The 19,843-nt window shown below is 34.2% G+C and overlaps 1 protein-coding gene across 3 annotated transcripts; it reads left to right on the top strand.

Moving 5' to 3' along the window:
- Nucleotides 1-601: 601 nt before the first annotated feature.
- Nucleotides 602-19,581, top strand: HORMAD1 (HORMA domain containing 1). 3 transcript variants are annotated; one of them, XM_034989946.1, is made up of 14 exons: nt 602-1,121; nt 1,844-1,988; nt 5,019-5,082; nt 5,506-5,542; nt 7,564-7,584; nt 7,851-7,877; nt 9,648-9,715; nt 10,213-10,364; nt 11,793-12,052; nt 13,426-13,492; nt 13,572-13,648; nt 14,594-14,677; nt 16,706-16,777; nt 18,552-19,581. In XM_034989946.1, exons 1-14 carry the CDS (start codon nt 1,089-1,091, stop codon nt 18,630-18,632), a joined length of 1,188 nt encoding a protein of 395 aa, XP_034845837.1. In that variant the 5' UTR covers nt 602-1,088; the 3' UTR covers nt 18,633-19,581. The 3 variants fall into 3 exon arrangements, with proteins under 3 accessions (XP_034845837.1, XP_034845838.1, XP_034845840.1); XM_034989947.1 differs by lacking the exon at nt 7,564-7,584; XM_034989949.1 differs by lacking the exons at nt 602-1,121; nt 5,019-5,082 and having other exon boundaries at nt 1,769-1,988.
- Nucleotides 19,582-19,843: the final 262 nt, after the last annotated feature.

The raw sequence follows: 19,843 nt of genomic DNA, 5'->3' as shown, positions 1-19,843 counted from the left end.
CTACTTATTTTTCACAGGAGTTTCTTGAGGCGAGGTTAACTCTGGCGTCTGGTCCAGGCTTTGTCAAGATCAGTTAAAACACGTACAGTAAATCGTCTCTTCTGGGACTTCTTCCAGTTGAATTGTCTGATTAAGAAAAGTGAAACTGGAGACCAAAAAAATTGAAACTTACATGAAAATAACAGTTATAATCGAGAAATCGGAATCAGCCAAAATCTGGAATATTTTCTGTTCCTCTTTTGTGGTTGTTCCACAGAGTAGGACAATATGTCATTGTATCGAGAGCCATGCTGAAGTTCAGTGAAGGACCGTTACCTGATTCGGTCATTTTGAAACTACAAATTTAAAACAAAAATTTTAAGATTATTTATTTTGTTTTTTTTTAAGTTTTTTTTTGTTTTTAATTCATTTGAGAGAGAGAGCGAGCGAGAGAGCTCGCACATGAGAGCAGGAGCAGGGGGAGGGGCAGAGGGGGAAGGAGAAGCAGATTCCGCGCTGAGCAGGGAGCCAGAGGAGGGAGGGGCTTCCCAGGGTCATGACCTGAGCCTGAGTTGAAGGCAGACGCTTAACGGAGTGAGCCACCCAGGCACCCCCACAGTTGTTGGGTTTTTTTTTAGGTATACATACATAAAAGATCTTTATTATAAGGAATTAGTCACACAATTAGAAGTCCCAAATCTGCAGTCAGCAAGCTGGAGACTCAAGAAGGAGCTGAAGTTTCAGATTTAGGGAGGGTGATCTGCTTTGCTCAGTCCAGCAACTCAAATGTTCATCTCATCCACAGCACCCTCACAGACACATCCAGAACAAAAATTTTAGATTATTTTAAAGAGTTTGGCAGGGGCAGTTTTCATTACCTGATACCTACCTAACTGTAGCAGTGTACTCAATGCTTGAATACTGTGATTTACTTATTTGTGTAAAATTTATTTACATGAAATTCACGTAGAATTTATTTTCATTTATTTACATAAAGTTCTTTCTGACTTTACATGTAATAAACTAGAATATTAGGAATAAAGAAGATCTGAAGTTAAAGCTTGTATTTGTGTCACAAGGTTGAATTAAAGAAAAGACTTTATCGGAAGATGGCCACTGCACAATTGCAAAGAACTTCCATGGTATGAGTTCGTGTATTTTACTGTATTTTAATTTAGCTAATTTTATTGTTTCTTGAAGTCTCAACTCTTTTTATATTCTAAAGTTAGAGTCAACTGTTTGAGGGTTTAATGAGATCAGGAAATTCCATATTTTAAGAACTGAAGATATTTACTAAACTCTTTATAGAGTCAGTGGAGAATTGTATTAGATATTTGATGCACTGCATTAAATAACTGGTTCATATTCAATTTACATTAGGTGTTAATAAATGCCATTCTGTTGCTTTGATGAAATTATCATTCTTAGCAGTCCATTCCTAGGAAATGAAGGTCCATGCCTCACAAAGATAAAATTCTCATCTTTGCACAGTTCTTGTGTTATAGTTACCTGTGTCAAACCTAGTCAGAAACTAAAGAGAAAAGAAGTGTTATCTATCATGTATTATGCCCTTACAGACAGTCAACCTCCAGGAGGATTTTTAACATGATTCTTAACCACTTTTTGCATTTTACCTTTAGGCTACAACCCTGGAATTACCCTTACATCTTAGAAGCCACCCTGACTTTCTGGGGATTACTAACCACTGTGGTTAGGAATTTTTATTTTATTTTATTTTATGGTTAGGCTTCTTTGGGAAAGTATCATGCTTATGCAAAATTAGATCTACTCAAAGTTCAGGAAGATGTTATTTTTAATAAATCTAAATTTATTATTAAATAAATTTAATTTTCCTTGAATTTAGAGTGCATTGGTGTTTCCCAATAAGATATCAACAGAGCAACAGTCTCTAGTGTTAGTGAAGAGGCTCCTAGCAGTTTCAGTATCCTGCATCACATATTTGAGAGGAATATTTCCGGAATGTGCTTATGGAACAAGATATCTAGATGGTAATGTCATGTTTATATTTTGTTTGTTTCAATTTTTTTTAATGTAATGTTTATTTTAGAACTTTCATTAGAGGTGCCTGGGTGGCTCAGTGTGTTGTGTCTGACTTTTGATTTCAGCTCAGGTCTCAATCTCAGGGTCATGAGTTCAAGCCCATGTTGGGTTCCATGCTAGGCGTGGAGCCTATTTAAAAAACACACACAAAACTCTTTCTTTAGGGCGCCTGGGTGGCTCAGTTGGTTAAGCGACTGCCTTCGGCTCAGGTCATGATCCTGGAGTCCCGGGATCGAGTCCCGCATCGGGCTCCCTGCTCAGCGGGGGGTCTGCTTCCCCCTCTGCCCTCTTCCCTCTCATGCTCTCTGTCTCTCATTCTCTCTCTCTCTCAAATAAATAAATAAAATCTTTAAAAAAAAAAAAACTCTTTCTTTAAACATGTTTTTATTTTGGCTTGCTTTAAAACTGTAATTTTTTGACCCAGCAATTGCACTACTAGGTATCTACCCCAAAGATACAAATGTAGTGATCCAAAGGGGCACCTGAACCCCAGTGTTTTTAGCAGCAATGTCCACAATAGCCAAACTATGGAAAGAGCCCAGATATCCATTGACAGATGAATGGATAAAGAAGATGAATGGGTAAAGATGGACTACTACTCAGCCCTCAAAAAATGAAATCTTGCCATTTGCAATGACATGGATGGAACTAGAGGGTATTATACTAAGTGAAATAATCAGAGGACAATTATCATATGAACTTACTCATGTGTGGAATTTAAGAAACAAAACAGAAGATCATAGGGGAAGAGAGGGAAAAATAAGACAAAATCAGAGAGTGAGACAAACCATAAGAAACTCTTAAATAGGAAACAAACTGAGGGTTGCTGGAAGGGAAGGGGTGAAGGACATTGAGGAGAGCACGTTGTGATGTAATGAGCCCTGGATATTATATAGGACTGATGAATCACACTGAACTCTACCTCTGAAACTAATAATACACTATATATTAATTAATTAAATTTAAATTAAAAAATAAATAAAATGGGAAAAAATAATAAAACTAATTTTTGCTTAGAGATTTAAATAATAGCTTTATTAAGATATAATTCACATACCTGACAATTCATGCATTTAAAGTGCACAGTTGAAAGATTTTTAGTATATTCAAATCAGTGTGCAACCATTACCACAGTCAATTTTAGTACATTTCGTCAACCCGTAAGAGAACTCCATACCCACTAAGTGATTCTCTACTTCTTCCACCTCCGCAGTCCTAGGCATCCACCAATCTGCACTCTGTCTCTATGGATTTGCCTATTCTGGACATTTCATATAAATGGAATCATATGATATGTGGTCTTTGTGACCAGCTTCTCTCATTTAATGTTTTTAAGGTTCACCCATATGGTAACATGAATTAGTACTTCATTCTCTTTTATTGCTGAATAATATTCCATTATATGGATATACCACATTTTATTTATTCCCTTCATCAGTTGATGAACATTTGTTTCAGTTGTTTACACTTTTTGGCTATTACGTATTTTTTCTTTCTTTTTTTTTAATTTGAGAGAGAGGACCGACGAGCAGGAGCGGGGAGGGGCGGAGGGAGAGAATCTCAAGCAGACTCTGTGCTGAGCGTGGAGCCTGATGTGGAGCTCTATCTCACGACCCAGAGACCATGACCTGAGCCAAAATCAAGAGTCAGACACTGAACCAACTGAGCCACCCAGGTGCCCCATTTTTTGGGCTATTATAAATAATGCCACTTTCGTGTACAAGTTTTTGTGTGGACTAAGTGGTTTTTTAAAAGTATATTTAAGGGATGCCTGGGTGGTGCGGTCGGTTCAGCATCCGAATCTTAGTTTCAGTTCAGGCCTGATTTCAGGGTCTTCAGATCGAGCCCTACATGGGGCTCAGCCATCAGCACAGAGTCTGCTTGAGTTTCTCTTTCCCTCCCCTCTGCCCCGCCTCCCTGCGCATGCGCTCTGTCTCTCACTGAAATAAATAAATCTTTTTTTAAAGTATATTTAATACCTTTGGAAGCACTTAATCATAAAATTTTTCCTCAGTTTCTCAAGTTTAATTTTACCTGAGATTACTCTTATAGTGATGAACAAAGTAGATAAAAGCATTCGATTATTAATAGCTTTGTACAGTGGTAGTATATGTTCTTGTGTTATTTTAAGGAAGTAAAATAATAAAGCCTATTTATACTACAGTAATAATTCATTACCCAGCCCATAGTATGTACCTAACTTTGTGCGCTAACTATATGCTGAGACAATACGTTACGCTATGTTATGTATTATATCTTGTTAATTCATATTATAGGCCTGTGGGTTAGATATTATACCTATTTTTCAGATAAGGAACCTGAGACAGAGATCTCAGTCCTTTCCATTGTATTACCTGTTGCTTTCTTGCAGTTCTCTATCTCTGATAGCCAGTTAACTACTTGGTCTTTTACAAGTATTTAATTGGGATAAGGGCCCATGCAAATACTCTAAGACTCTTGGATTATGATGGTGTGAAAACATTATATCTAACTTTAAATATTTTATAACTTTTTAAAAAGATTTTATTTATTTATTTGAGAGAGAGAGAGAGACAGCGAGAGTAGGAACACAAGCAGGGGGAGTGGGAGAGGGAGAAGCAGGCTTCCCGCTGAGCCGGGAGCCCGATGTGGGACTCGATTCCAGGACCCTGGGATCATGACCTGAGCCAAAGGCAGACGCTTAACGACTGAGCCACCCGGGCGCGCCAAATATTTTATAACTTTTAAAAAATAATTTTTTTCTACCCATCAACATGTATCTTAATCATTATGATGCCATTTTATAATGAGGATAAAAAGATTCTTTGTTTCCATAAAACTTTTCTTCTTTTAAATTATATTACTACCAATCATCTGGAAGTTCATTGCCATTTAAAAATATATCTCTAATACACAGCTGAAGAAAATAATCTTCAGTTAAATTTCTAGTTGTTTACTAAACTTAAGCAACCCTATATTTATATCATTTTGGTGTTTAGATCTTTGTGTCAAAATTCTGAGAGAAGATAAAAACTGTCCAGGATCTACACAGTTAGTGAAGTGGTAAGTAAAAGAATACCTAATGATATTAAATTATTTTTTTTAAATAACATTTTTTTAATGTTATTCAGATATTTTACCTCCTATCCCGAACCATCCTCTATTAACATTTTATATTTCTGCCACTATTTGTTTTGTTTTATTATTTTAAGCTGGTTAATAAGAAGGGAGCTTTGGGGAGCCCAGCTGGCTCAGTCAGTAGAGCATGTGACTCTTGATCTTGATCTCAGGGTTGTAAGTTTGAGCCCCACATTGGGTGTAGAGATTACTTAAAAAAGATAAAAATCTTAAAAAAAAAAAAAAAGAAGGGAGCTTTAATAAGAAAATTTTGTATTCTTTAGTAATGAGATAACATGGAGACTTATTAAAAGAATTCTTTTCTGGAAATGCATTCAATCTAAAAATGAATCCTTTGTTATTTTTTAGGATGCTAGGATGCTATGATGCTTTACAAAAAAAATACGTAAGTCAATATCTCCTTATCTTTTTTCCTACTGTTTATACTCTAACAAATGTAATAACAATTGACACAAAGTAAAACATTAAACTAACTTGGGCATAGGCCAATCCAAATTACTCAAAAGTTTGAATATTTGAATATTTTAAAGACTAATATTCAATCATTTTAAGCCAATAGAATTAATACTTAACAAATTTTGCCAAGCCAGTTTTAATTGTTAACACGTATTTGTTTTAGTAACACATGCTAACTTACAAAAACTTAATGAATTAAAAAGTCTTTTAAAATACTTCATTTATTAGTTTCACATTCCTTCTACAATTTTGTTTATACTAATAATTTAATAAATTATTTCTTTGTGAGAGTTCAAAAGTAAATTTCCATGTAGTCTAGGTTAAATTGTCACCAATTCTGAATAAGTGAAATTTCAATTAATAAGTGTTTACTGTAGACTGTAAGTGTTTTTATATACTTATGTTTATATCAGCATATATAAAGAAGTCAAGCTCTGAACAAAATTGTAAAAAAGATAAAATTTTATCCATGGTCACTAACCTCTCTTATTAAGGCATTAAATATTTAATACTAATTAAATATTGAGTGCCTGCTATGTGCTAGACAATATTCTAGGTAGGAGCTGGGTGAACTAACAGTGGTCAATGAGACAAAGAGGGTCCCTTCTGTAGTGGGAAAACAGTCAATAAAACAAGTAAATCAGATAATTTCCAATTGTGTTAAATGCCGATAAAATACTGAGAGAAAGTGTGTCTCAGGTGGAGAGGTGGGGTAACTTTAGATAGGGTGGTCCTGAGTAGGTGACATTTAAGCTGAGACTTGATTGAGAAGAAACCAGCCAGGCATTGACTTTGGGAGAGAATATTTCTGGCAGAACAGCAAATACAAAGAGTTGAAGGGGAGTTTAGAGAGTTCAAGGAACAAAAAGAAGGCCAATGTTGGACGCCTGGGTGGCTCAGGTGGTTAAGCGACTGCCTTTGGCTCAGGTCATGATCCTGGAGTCCTGGGATCGAGTCCTGCATCAGGCTCCCTGCTCAGCAGGGAGTCTGTTTCTCCCTCTGATCCTTCCCCCTCTCATGCTCTCTCTCTCTGTCTCATTCTCTATCTCAAATAAATAAATAAAATCTTTAAAAAAAAAAAAAGTAGGCCAATGTTAATGGGAATGGAATGCAATGAGCAGTAGGGGAGGGAGAATAGACCAGAGGAGCCTAAGGAGATAGGCAGGGCCAGAGCATTCAGGACTGTATAGGTAAGGAGTTTCAATTTTATTTTAGGTGCAAATAAAAGCCACTTGAAGGTTTTAAGTAGAAATGTAACATCATTTGATTTATATTTTAAATTAAAAATCACTCCGGCTGCTGTTAAGACAATATACAGTGGAAGGAGAATAAGATTGGAATCCAGGAGAATGGTGCTTAATCTGTTAATGCTGTACTGGTGAAAAATCACCAGTGCTTAGACCAGCATGGCAGAGAAGGAAAGAAATGAAAAGATTCAGGATATATTTAGCAGTAAAACTGATTGGACTTGATAGATTGGTTGTAGAGTGTAAGGAAAAGATCCAAATCAAGGATGACTCAGATTTTTGACAGATTACTTGAATGGATTATTTCCTGCGATTCTCTATTCCTATGGTCTCTAAAGCCTCTTCCCTTTATTAAAGGAGCAGAGTCCTGAACTCTACTTTTCTCTTTTCAAAATCAGTTCTTACATTGGTAAAGTTTAATATGTTATTTCACAATATATATTTTCCTTGTAACTGGCAGAAATGCCTGTATTTGCTTATATCAATGTCCTGCATGTCAACCTTCAGTAAGTCAACTAGAAATAGATATTTGGGGGAATAAGGAAGGACAGCCAAGGTGTTGCTTTATATACATCATATTTTCTGCAAGATTATTTCTTATTAGGAATAAATGTTGAAATAAGACAAAAAAATTCTTGTGATCCATCATGAAAAAATATTTTGTAGAGTAAAAATAAGATTTTTGTTCTCTGTTATATTTCAGCTAAGGATGGTTGTTCTAGCTGTAAGTATTTTTAAATTGTATGTTCTTTCTTAAAGACTGTCAAATTCGGCCTTGCTTATTTAAATAACACTAAAACCAGCAATTGACTATGTCACTTTATTCAAACAAATGATCTATTCAGTGGAAAAAAGTAACAAATTAATATTTTGGGGGGTCATTTTGTACTTTGTTTTTTGCTGAATCCATTTAATAGTTTAGTCTAAACATCCAATTTAGTTCTCCTTGAATAGTCTTCTATAACTCAATTACAAATTATTTTTAAATAGGTATACACCAATCCAGAAGACCCTCAGGTAGGTGTGCTTAAGTTAATAAAGAAACATGATATCTCTAATATCTAAATATAACATAAATTATAATATCTTATGCTTTTATTTTTTTCTTTTTCTTTTTTTTATCTTATGCTTTTAATTGTATTCACTTTCACATGTATTTACACATTTGAACCTCATAAAGGCTTTTTTGAGGTAAGACAAGGATTGTATTGTTATCTTTAAACAGATTAATATACTTACTACCAGAGAGATTGTGTGACTGATCCTGGGCCACAAATCCAAAACCCCTTAGAAATAACCTAAATCAGGCGCCTGGGTGGCTCAGTTGGTTAAGCGACTGCCTTCGGTTCAGGTCATGATCCTGGAGTCCCGGGATCGAGTCCCACATCGGGCTCCCTGCTCGGCGGGGAGCCTGCTTCTCCCTCTGACCCTCCCCTATCTCGTGCTCTCTCTCTGTGTCTCATTCTCTCTCTCAAATAAATAAATAAAATCTTTAAAAAAAAAAAAAAAAAAAAAGAAATAACCTAAATCTCCTGACTTCTGCTTCTATATAACGTTCTTTTTATAAAATTATGAAAGGGGTTGAGTTTGACAAAAAATAAGATACTTATCCTTGAACTTTGAATATTCGTCCCAATCCAGTCACATCCACCTGTTCATCTGACAATTAAAGAAGGGATTACAAGAAGTGATAGGGAAAACCAATAACAAGGAACAAAGTGGAAAGATATTTGAGTACCTACTATTATTAGACTCTGTTCTTTGAGTTGTCTCATTTACTCATCATCATAAACTTCATAAGGTAACTACCATTATCATCTCCACTTTATAGGTAAGGAAACCCAGATACAAGATTTCTTGCCTAAGATCACAGTGGCAGAACCAGAATTTGGACCTAAGGAGGCCAGTCCATGATCTTGGTGCTTTAACCATTACACTATCACTATTATAATATAGTTTTTCATTCAGTCGTGGAGAAGCAGATTTTTTTTTAAAAAAGAGAGAGCTGATCCCCATTCCTATGTGAGCACTGAAATGTAAAGAAAGCAATAAAAAAAGCTTCAAGAAGGCTAGCAATGTGTCTTCTCTTTGATACTCACCCCTGAAGTTAATGCTTAATATATGTCCATGGTGACAAAGAAAATCTCATGGGCAAAGGTTGTGAATTAGTTGATTGTTCAGAAGCTAACTAATTGTTCAGAAAATATTCATTTAGTTTCAGATGTTTTATGTAGTTGAACATTTTTTCTTTCAGTAAAAGAGCAACCTTGTTGATTCACTAATATTTATTGATTGTTTGGTGTGCCAGGCACTATTTTAAGGGCTCTGTATAAATTATCCTATTTGTTAAATATCCACAACCACCAATGAGATAGGTACTATTTTCAACCCCTTTTATTAGCTGGGGAAACTAAAACCTAGAAGGCTTAAATAACTTGCTTCCGGTTATATACAGCAAGGATTTAAGCCCTGTGCTTAAAGCCATTCTGCTTGAATAAGACATAATACTGCCCCTCTTACCTGCCTGCTAAGGATTTCCTCCCCTCTGGTATATATGATATACATTACAATTAGTGGGATAATATATATCTCACTTAAGACTGAAGCCCCAAATCCCAAATCATGGGAATTTACTATTAGGACTTGAAAATTTCAGTGGACCAATAAAGATTAACATGGCAGAAAAAACTATTAAATCAATGTTAAGAGTCATACAAAAGCTGTATGTAGCTACTTGGCCACCGGTACTGTATATCAAATACATAACTGCAATGTTTTCTATTTAAGACAATTTCAGAATGTTACCAATTTAAATTCAAGTACTCTAGTAATGGACCAATCATGGACTTCATAAGGTATTTTATCATTTTCTTTTTGTATTACAGATTACCACTTATTCATATTAATAATATATTGCTAAACTTCAGGATTAATTCTTAAACTTCTCAAACATCCCCAGTTAACCATTGAGGTGTGGCTGTACAAAATATCCTTCATAGCTGCAAGCCCAGATTATGTGGCTAATTATATACTATTTTAATGTGAAACAGAGCCAAAGAGTAGGAAAGCTATTATATACTTGAGTGATTAGAAATGTAATTAAAGTCCCTCACTCATTTCCTTTAAACATCTTATATAAAATGCATATTAATTTAAATAAAATTATTAGTTTATAACATTATTAGTAATGATATTAATTTTAATAATAGTGACATTAAAACACATTTTATGGTAACTTTCAACTTAAAAACTTAATGGTATAATAGGAATAAGAATATCAAATAGTAAAATGTGAAGTTGTTATTAGAAGCCCTGGTGTCATAAAAGAAATTAATGTGTGCTTCTCTTCTAGTAAAAACCAAAGCAGTGAATCTAGTATGTCATCTGCTGACACCAAGAAAGCAAGTATTCTCCTCATTCGCAAGATTTATATTCTAATGCAAAATCTGGGACCTTTACCTAATGATGTTTGTTTGACCATGAAACTTTTTTACTACGATGAAGGTACTATTTATAATACATCCTGTTGGTACCTATATGTTTTATTATTGAAACAATTGGTTTTCATCCCAAATGATTTTAAGCACCTAAATTGCAATGTATTTTTGAAATTATAAAATTTTCATTTAATATCAGTATTTGAAAAAGAAAGATTCAGGGGCTCCTGGGTAGCTCCATCAGTTAAGCGTCTGCCTTTGGCTCAGGTCATGATCTCAGGGTCCTGGGATTGAGCCCTGCATCAGCCCCCGCCAGCGAGAAGTCTGCTTCTCCCTCTCCCTCTGCACCTCCCCACCATTTGTGTTCTCTCTCCCTCTCTCTATCCAACAAATAAATAAAATCTTAAAAAAGGAGAAAGTTTTGAAAAAATAGACTTTCAAATATACACAAACTTTTCCAGTGATATGAACATATCCATCTTAGGTACAACCTCACTAATAATAAAAGAAATGAAACTGTTGAGATGCTACTTTTCACTTACCAGAGCAGTAAGATTTGTAAACAAGGGTGTGGGGGAAAGCAGGCACTTTTATAAATTCTTGAGGGAATGTATATAGGTGCAACATTTTTAGAGGACAATTTAGCAGTATTGAAATTTTAGATGCACATTCTCTTTAATTCGGAAATTCTATAGCTAGAAAAGTATCTTGGGAATATACTTAACACAAACATGCAACGTTATAGGTTTATAAGGATACCATGGAAGCTATTAAAAAGAATGTGCTGATAATTTATCCAAGGAATATTAAATATGGATTAAAAAGAAATGTTAAAAACAGCTAGGTAGGTATAGGGGCACCCGGGTGGCTAAGTCGGTTAAGCCTCCGACTCTTGATTTTGGCTCAAGTCATGATCTCAGAGTCATGAGATTGAGTCCCATTGGGCTCTGCACTCAGTACCAGTCTGCTTGTTCCTCTCCCTCTGCTCCTCCCCATCCCCAACCTCCCCACCCCCCACATGCACACACACACACACACACACATGCTCTATCTCTCTCAAATAAATAAAATCTTAAAAAAAAAACAGCTAGGTATCAAACAGTATGATCTTATTTGTGTTTTGTTAAGGATATACATATATATGAAATATATATTTTACATGTGTAATATCTTCTAGAAGTACATAAAGCAACAACAATAATAACAACTAACATTTATTGAATACTTAAAATGTGCCAGTTCTGGTCTGAGCATTTTACACACTTTAATTCATCTAACACCCACAATGACCCCATGGGGTAGGTACTATATTATCCCCATTTCAGATGAGAAAACCAAATCAAGGATGATAAATAATTTATTCAAGTTCATATAGTCAAATGAAGAAAAAAAAGGTTGTTTTTCTATACTATTTGAAATGTCTTCAATCTGTATTTATTATTATTATGTTCCCTTCAATTTCATGAACATCACAGTTTATACTTACTTTTTGCAGTTACACCCCCAGATTACCAGCCTCCTGGTTTTAAGGATGGTGATTGTGAAGGAGTGATATTTGAAGGGGAGCCTATGTACTTAAATGTGGGAGAAGTCCCGACACCTTTTCACACCTTCAAAGTAAAAGTGACTACTGAGAAAGAACGAATGGAAAATATTGATTCAGCTATATTGTCACCAAAACAATTAAAAACACCACTTCAAAAAATTCTCATGGACAAAGATGATGTAGAAGATGAACAGGAGCATTATATAAGTGTCAGTACATTTTAAAGAGTTATAAAGTACAACAGTAACAAATGTTTGACTCAATTCTGAAGACTAATTCTAGTTCTCATTAATATTTATGTAAAGACTGTATTATAATCATAAACTCAAGGTTGGTAGGGACCTTAAAGAAAGTATCGGCTTTTCGTTTTAAAACTCTTTACCTTGGTACAAACATTATTATCAGAAATTTAAAAGCACAACTATTCTGAATGAAGCAGGGAATGGTCCTGGAGGCCCAGTCACTCACCACCTCAACTACCCTCATAGTGGACTCTAAGGAAACTCTTTGGTCTGGAGCATAATTTGAAAACCACTGAACTACTCCAATCGCCCAAATAATGTTGGAATCCTTTCTACCATACCCCTACTAGGTGCTCACTTTAGACCTGTGCTTGAACTTCCTTGGGGCCTGCAAAGTCACTGTCCTGAAGCAGCCTGGAAGTTCCCAGAAGGCAGGAAAAATGTCTCATCTTCGTAAACCTCCTGTGCCTAGCACTTAAGTATACAGTGTGCATTCTCAGTATTGGTTGAATGAATGGATGACTAGAAATATAAAAAAGCCTTTTTTTAATTGTTGCCTCCCGGGAAATCTTTCACATTAACGTGATTGTTTCTTAATCTCATCTTTGTTGTTATTCTGTTACCTCATTTTATTCTAAATTATAACCTCGGTACTTATGTACAGAGACTGACTTTTCTAATTTAGGTTCTGCCACATCCTAACAAATAGAAAATTCAGTTTTCAACCAGTTTAGTTCAAGAAGAAGTCTTCTCTAAACCTAAATCCCAGTGATGGTTTATAAACAGATATAGCTGGGATTTATGTTGCATTCTTTAAAATACTTAAAGCTCTTTGACATATGTCACAAAGAGAAAAATAATTATAAAGTAGACCTTAAACTTGTTGCTATTTCTACCATACCATGACTGAGCTTTTTCTTCACTAACTCCCTGAAGAGGGTTGGGGCATTTTTTTTATTCAGAGTATATGATAACATCTGTATAGCAATTCCGGAGATAAAGAAGATATAGAAGGAGTGGTTGTATGAATTTGTCTAATTCATTGCCCTCAAACAATAGTAAGAACTAAGGGTTTTAAAACCATTATATTTTTGAGAAAGTTGTGTATTTTGTCCTTAAAGCAACCCTGCAAAGTAAAGTAGTAGTTTATACTTTATTTGGATAAATATGGTACCTTGTATGGTAATTATAGGACTTTATTTCTAGCAAGTGTAAGGTAATTGTAGTGTTATGTTATATTTAACCTTCACGTAAAACACATCTGTTCACAAATACCTCTACCCAGTTGTTTTAATTGCTTTTTGAAATGTGTCCATTTTTTTCTTCATGTAATTATGTAGGATGATTTTGACATTGAAACTAAAATGGAAGAGCAGAAAAAAAACCCTGGATCTTCTGAACTTGGAGGTAAGAAATTGATGAAAACATAGATTAATTTACTTCTAATTCAGTTTTATACCATTTTAACTCTTTTTTTTTTTAACAGAACCAAGTTTAATTTGTGAGGAAGATGAAATTATGAGGTCTAAAGAAAGTCTAGATCTTTCAATTTCTCATTCTCAGGTATAAATTTGATAATTCATCTCACTTTTAATTTTTTTTCAGAAGACTATGACTTATATGCTTATTTAGTTAATTTTCAGATTTTCTTATTATATTCAAGGTCTTTTAGAAGAAAATTAGGTCTTGGGGCCCCTGAGTGGCTCAGTCGTTAAGCATCTGCCTTCGGCTCAGGTCATGATCCCAGGGTCCTGGGATCAAGCCTTGCATCGGACTTCCTGCTCAGCGGGAAGCCTGCTTCTCCCTCTCCCACTCCCCCTGCTTGTGTTCCCTCTCTCGCTGTGTCTCTCTCTGTCAAATAAATAAATAAAATATTAAAAAAAAAAAAAAAGAAGAAGAAGAAAATTAGGTCTTAAGAAAGCTTTTTAACAAAATTTGAAAAATATATGTTGAAAAGTTTTGAGTATATTACTGTGGCTTTATTTAGTAATAAACCTAAATACTGCTCATAGAATTTCAGAATTTCAGAGCTAGATAGAATCTTAAGCAATTATTCCAGCACCTTTTGTATTTACAAATGGAGAATATAATACTTTTTGTTGCCTGGAGCAGACACGATTAATTTCATTTTCCAAAGACCAATAAAATCTTGATATAACATTTAGATAAAAAGAACTTGAAAATAATGGGACTGATTATTGTCCACCTTCCTCTGCACTTCCCCTTTCTCCAGTGGGAGTGAGCTAAAGTTCTTATCTTCTGGAAGAGTAGTGTAGTGCCTGATGATCATTTGGGACTTTTTCAGTTCAGTGAATGATCAATTATATACAGTGTCAGTTTCACTATCTTCATCTTTGCCCTTTTTGTGACAGTAAGAACTACTTAAAATTAATGGTTTTCATTAACATAATAAGACGCTAGATTTTATCTTAGTGAGTTTTGGAGCCCCATTATTATGTTATGGAAAGTTTTTATTATGTTATGTGATTTTGTGTTATTATTTTCTAGGTTGAACAGTTAGTCAGTAAAACATCTGCACTTGATGTGTCTGAAAGTAAAACAAGAAGTGGAAAAATCTTTCAGAATAAAATGGTAAGTGTACCTTTAGGTTTTTTTTCCATTCTAACCTTATAATTTTTTCCCACATGTGAGTTTATTTGACTTCTTAATCCTTCCTTTATTGGACTAATATTTAGTAAGCACTTATTATGTGTCAGATATTTTACTGGGTGCTGGAGATATAACATGAATAACACATAGTTCCTGATCTTAGCTAAAAGTTTAGTAATTGGAAGTCAACAAGCAGTGATAGAGGGTCATGATAGCAGTTTGAATAGGCTACATGGAACAAAGGAAAGAATGGTGAATTTTATTGAAGGTACATAAAAGAGGAGAATTCAGGAAAGGCTTTGAGAAGTGACACTATCATCCAGACTCCCAAAGAATAGCCTAGAATGCCAAAATATTCTCATGTTCTATCTTGTAAATAGATTGTCTTGTTAATAAGACATTAAAAATGAATGTTTTGTATATATTTTGCATAAAATGAATCTCATGTTTTTCAGCAAAAAACCCACTGCTTTATTTTAGTTTTTTATTTGTACTAAATGGAAATTTGTATTTTATTTTAGAACTTTAAGTTACTCAAAGGATCAGAGATGAAGAAAAACCATTCTGTAAAATATTATATCTAAATTTAGGAAACAAATAGCACACTCTAACAGTGGTATAGTGGCATTTCTTCCCAACTCTTCATTCAGTGACGTCATGTTGGTAGCTTGAAATTGGACATGATGAGAATATTCACATCATGGAAATCAGCAAATGCTTCAACTCAGGATTTGTTACTCCTAGAGAACTGGTTGTTAAACATTTACCAGCACACCAATGATTATAGTGCCATTTTTAGGTGCCCTCTTTTCCACATTCAAGAGTCATACGCTCTTCCAACTGAGCCGGCCAGGTCCCCTTTTTCTACATTCTCCATAGGAAGTTTGAACTGGCAGAAGGCAGTATTCAAACTAGTATGCTGATGAAAGCAAGAGATAAAAGAATTTCAAAAATTAGTACAGCTTGTGGTAAAATGGTCTTCTAGGCAAATTCTACTTAGGATGAGTATCCTTTACTAGGATATGGGGAGAAAAGCAAGAATTTAAAAAAAAGTATTAGAAAGGATTTTCTTGTAATATGACATTAAGATACTTCGGGGACATAAATTCATTTCTGAAATTGCCAATGTTTTTGGATATGACCTCTCTGTCACAGTACTCCTGATTTTGAGAATCATAGCTGAATTATTGTTAGGAAAGGGCAAGAAATGAAAATATTTAATAGTATTAAACTAAGAAAGTTATTGAAAAGTACATTTTCAGCAACGGAAAATAAGTATGTCCTTTTAGAGAATAGTAATATGACAGCTAATAATGTTTCATCATCCAATATTCATTTTAAAAACTGCATAGATAGCATTATTTACAATAGGCAAAAGGTGGAAGAAACCTAAATATCCATCAACAGACAAATGGATATACAAATATAGTATATCTATACAATGGAATATTATTCAGCCATACAAGGAATGAAGTACTGATGTATGCTTCAACCTGGATAAACCTTGGAAACATGCTAAATGAAAGAAACTAGTCACAGAAGTCCACATATTATATGATTCTATTTATCTGAAAGTCCAGAATAGGGATTTCTATAGAGAGAGAAAGTCTTAGAGCTAGTGGGAGAAGGGGGGAATCGGGAAGTGATAGCTTTACTCTATATTCAAAGAACCCAGGTATCCTATCTTAGTAGGAAATAGTTATACTAGGCATAATTTTCAAAAGAAAGAAGAGAATTAAGAAAGGGAACAAATCAACCTCAGGGTTTCTTTTTGGAGTGATGAAAGTGTTCTAAAATTGAATACAATGATGTTGCACAACTCTGAATATACTTAAAATTATTGAACTGTAAAATTATAAATAAATGAATTGTATGGCATCTGAATTATATCTCAGGAAAGCTTTTTTTTTTTTTTAAAAAAAACTGCATATAGTTGCCCATAGTTAAAAAATCAAGTGTTGGTTGTTCTTTGAGAAATAACCAATTAGTAATTATTCCATCTTTGTGGAGGCTAATGGAAATCAACCAGTAAAATCTTCTAAAGAAAATCGGAAGAGAAGTCAACTCGAACCTGGGAAAACAGTAAGTTTTATAATATATAGGTTGAATAAAATGGCAAGTATCAGACTATCATTACTATAGATTAAATTTTATTTTTATTTATTTATTTATTTTTAATTTTTTTTTTTTAAGAGAGGGAGATCAGGGAGGAGGGTCAGAAGGAGAAGGAAAGAGAAAGAATCTTAAGCAGGCCCCATGCCCAGTGCAGAGCCTAACTCGATTTCACAACCCTGAGATCTGACCTGAGCCAAAGTCAAGAGTTGGATGCTTAACGGACTAAGCCACCCAGGCGCCCCTAGATTAAATTTTAAATTATAAATATGATAATATCTCTGGATATTACCTCCAAGTACTGATATCTAAATCTTGTTTATATGTAATTGGTTCTAAAAAATGGGGTGATTTTAAAATAAGATGTGCTATGTTAATTAATTTTTTCCACATAAATATTTACTGATTTCATGAATGATTTAAGTAGTTGGAGAAATTTATAAAAAAATTAAAATCAGTATGTCCAGAAAAGTATGAGTAGAATGAGAAAATGAGAGTATAAGAATATTTAGGCCATTTTATTTACATAGAGCTAAAGTTGGGCCACAAATTTGATCTGAGCTTCCTAGAGAACAAAAGTGAAGTATAAATAAGTTACCAAATAAACTTGTTCCCCAAAAAATAACATCTTCTCTTAGTACCTTAGGAGAAAGAAAAATTTTCTTGACCTAAATTTTTTTAACAGTTGTTTCATATTTGGAACCTTATTTTACCAAATTAGATCATGTATTTGTCATTTCTGAGATAAATATTTATATTTTTCAACTAGAATTTTTAGTATTATTAGTAGGTTAACATTTAGACAACTGAATATCTAAGACTGCTTTAAAAATCAAATGTTAAAGGGGTAATCTCAAAAATATAGTTAATATCATTTTCAATTTACGTAACTTAAGGGGATGAAATAACCTGACACTTCATTAATATATTGTCTAACTTTTCCCAGTGTATTAAGCTTTGATTTTTTTTTCAAAATCATTCAATTTGTATCATTAGTGAGTTCTTTCAGAAAAAATCAAAGTTGAATATCTCAGGGAATACTTTTAGGAATTTTCTTTTTTTTTTAAGATTTTGTTTATTTATTTGACAGAGAGAGAGGGACAGCACAAGCAGGTAGAATGTGGGAGAGGGAGAAGCAGGCTCCCCACTGAGCAGGGAGCCCAATGTGGGGCTCAATCCCAGGATCCTGGGGTCATGACCTGAGCAGAAGGCAGACGCTTAACTGACTGAGCCACCCAAGCACCCCAGAAATTTTCTTTATTTGTTCTCCCATTCATTCAAAAGTGTGCAGTGAATGTCTAACATCTGTCAGGCACTGCTAAGTACCAGGGATACAAAAGGAATACATGATTTAAATCTTACATGGTGCCAAGGTAGAATGTTTCTCTATCTGCAGCTCATTTAAAAATCTTTTTTCCTTCTTATCCCCCCAAAATATTTTACTATTTTGAGGACATAATGTTAGATCTATGTTTTTGACTTCTCCAACAACCCTAATGAAGACCTTACACTTTATAAGTATATACTTTCAGCAGCCATCAGAAGATATATCAGTAATAAAATTTACCCTACTTTTTAAAGAACTCAGGTATCCTATCTTAGTAGGAAATGGTTACACTACATATAATTTTAAAAAGAAAGGGAAGGAAGGAACAAGCAAACAAATCTCAGAAACATAAAAAAAATCTAAAAGTAAAGACATATAAACTGGAAAGTATCCTCAGTAGTTGTTTTCTTTTGACAGGTCCTTCATCGCTTTGATTCTTCTAGTCAAGAGACAGTGCCAAAAAGAAGAAAGTTTAGTGAACCAAAGGAGCATATATAAAAATTATTTTTTTCTTCTGCATGTTTGCGAAGTACTCAACATTTAAACTACAGGACACTGTATTACTATTTTAACGTGTATTTGACCTACCTGTGAAAATTTATATGTAATCTTAAGCAGTTAGTACACTAAAATGAATTTTTAGCTGTCATATTGTGATCCTTAGTCTTATCTGAGACAATGCAAGAGAACTTTTGAATAAAACCAAAAGTACTAGTGTCATAATTGATTTTGCTCATTATCTACTCAATATTGATTTTCCATTTTGGTGGATACTTCCTTTAAACATATATTAACTTTTAAGGCCCTCTAGAGCCAATTTTAAAAACAAATAATGTTTATTTTGTTATTAAATTTTGGTAGGAATTTACTTTTTACTTATGTTAAAGCTGTAACACTTAACTGGCTGTTTGTCCCTGTGTCATTAAAACAATGTTCTTCGGCACTTTGATAGAGTATATTAACATAGTAATACATAACATACCATTAAAAATTGGTAATGGTCATATTTTAAATATGTCAGTGTGTGTCTGGATTTACTATGTTGGGTGCAACTGCCAAAAGAACTGGCCTAAGTGGCAACAGAATACTCTAGAAGAACAAGGAATTGCGACAATGACTTGGGTCAGAGCTTGGAGACCGTCTCAGCAGCATACTTCTGGAGCCAGGTGGTAGAACTGGGAACAAGGCTGGCATCTGATAGGAGGATTTTGTAAAGGCAGAGGCAAAATAAGGGACTGACAAGGAAGGGGGAAGGAGATAAAAAAAAATTACTATTCTGGGACAACATTTTCTACTTCCGATCCGTTTGAATGACTTAAGTAAAATTTAGTCGTGCTTTTTTTTTTAAATTTTTAAACTTTTTTTTTTACTTCAAGGCAAAATGAGGACTGATTTTTAAGGTCTGGCATTTTGGGCAGTATAAATAAAATATTGTTCAGCATCTAGACTATTCCATGGCTTCTACTTTTTATTTAATTAGCAGGAAATGTTTAGGTACTAATTTTGAGATCATTTTGGTAGATGATACTTTGCAAGAGTTGAGCACACTTCCCAGAACTTTGAGTGATAGGTAGTGTGAAAGATACTGCGCGTTTAGTGAGAAACATGGGACCTGGTTTCAGCTTTGACCATTTCCTTTGCCTTAAAAAAGGAAGACTTAAAACTTGGTCTGTTTGCTTCTTGCAGTTTCAGCAGCCATATTATAAAAC

The sequence above is a fragment of the Mirounga leonina genome, unplaced genomic scaffold, assembly GCF_011800145.1.
Source record: "Mirounga leonina isolate KUSES-001 unplaced genomic scaffold, KU_Mleo_1.0 Mir_493, whole genome shotgun sequence".
NCBI classification, from domain to species: domain Eukaryota; kingdom Metazoa; phylum Chordata; class Mammalia; order Carnivora; family Phocidae; genus Mirounga; species Mirounga leonina.
Note: the sequence above shows the minus strand (reverse complement) of the source record. Positions and strands in the feature narration are given on the sequence as shown.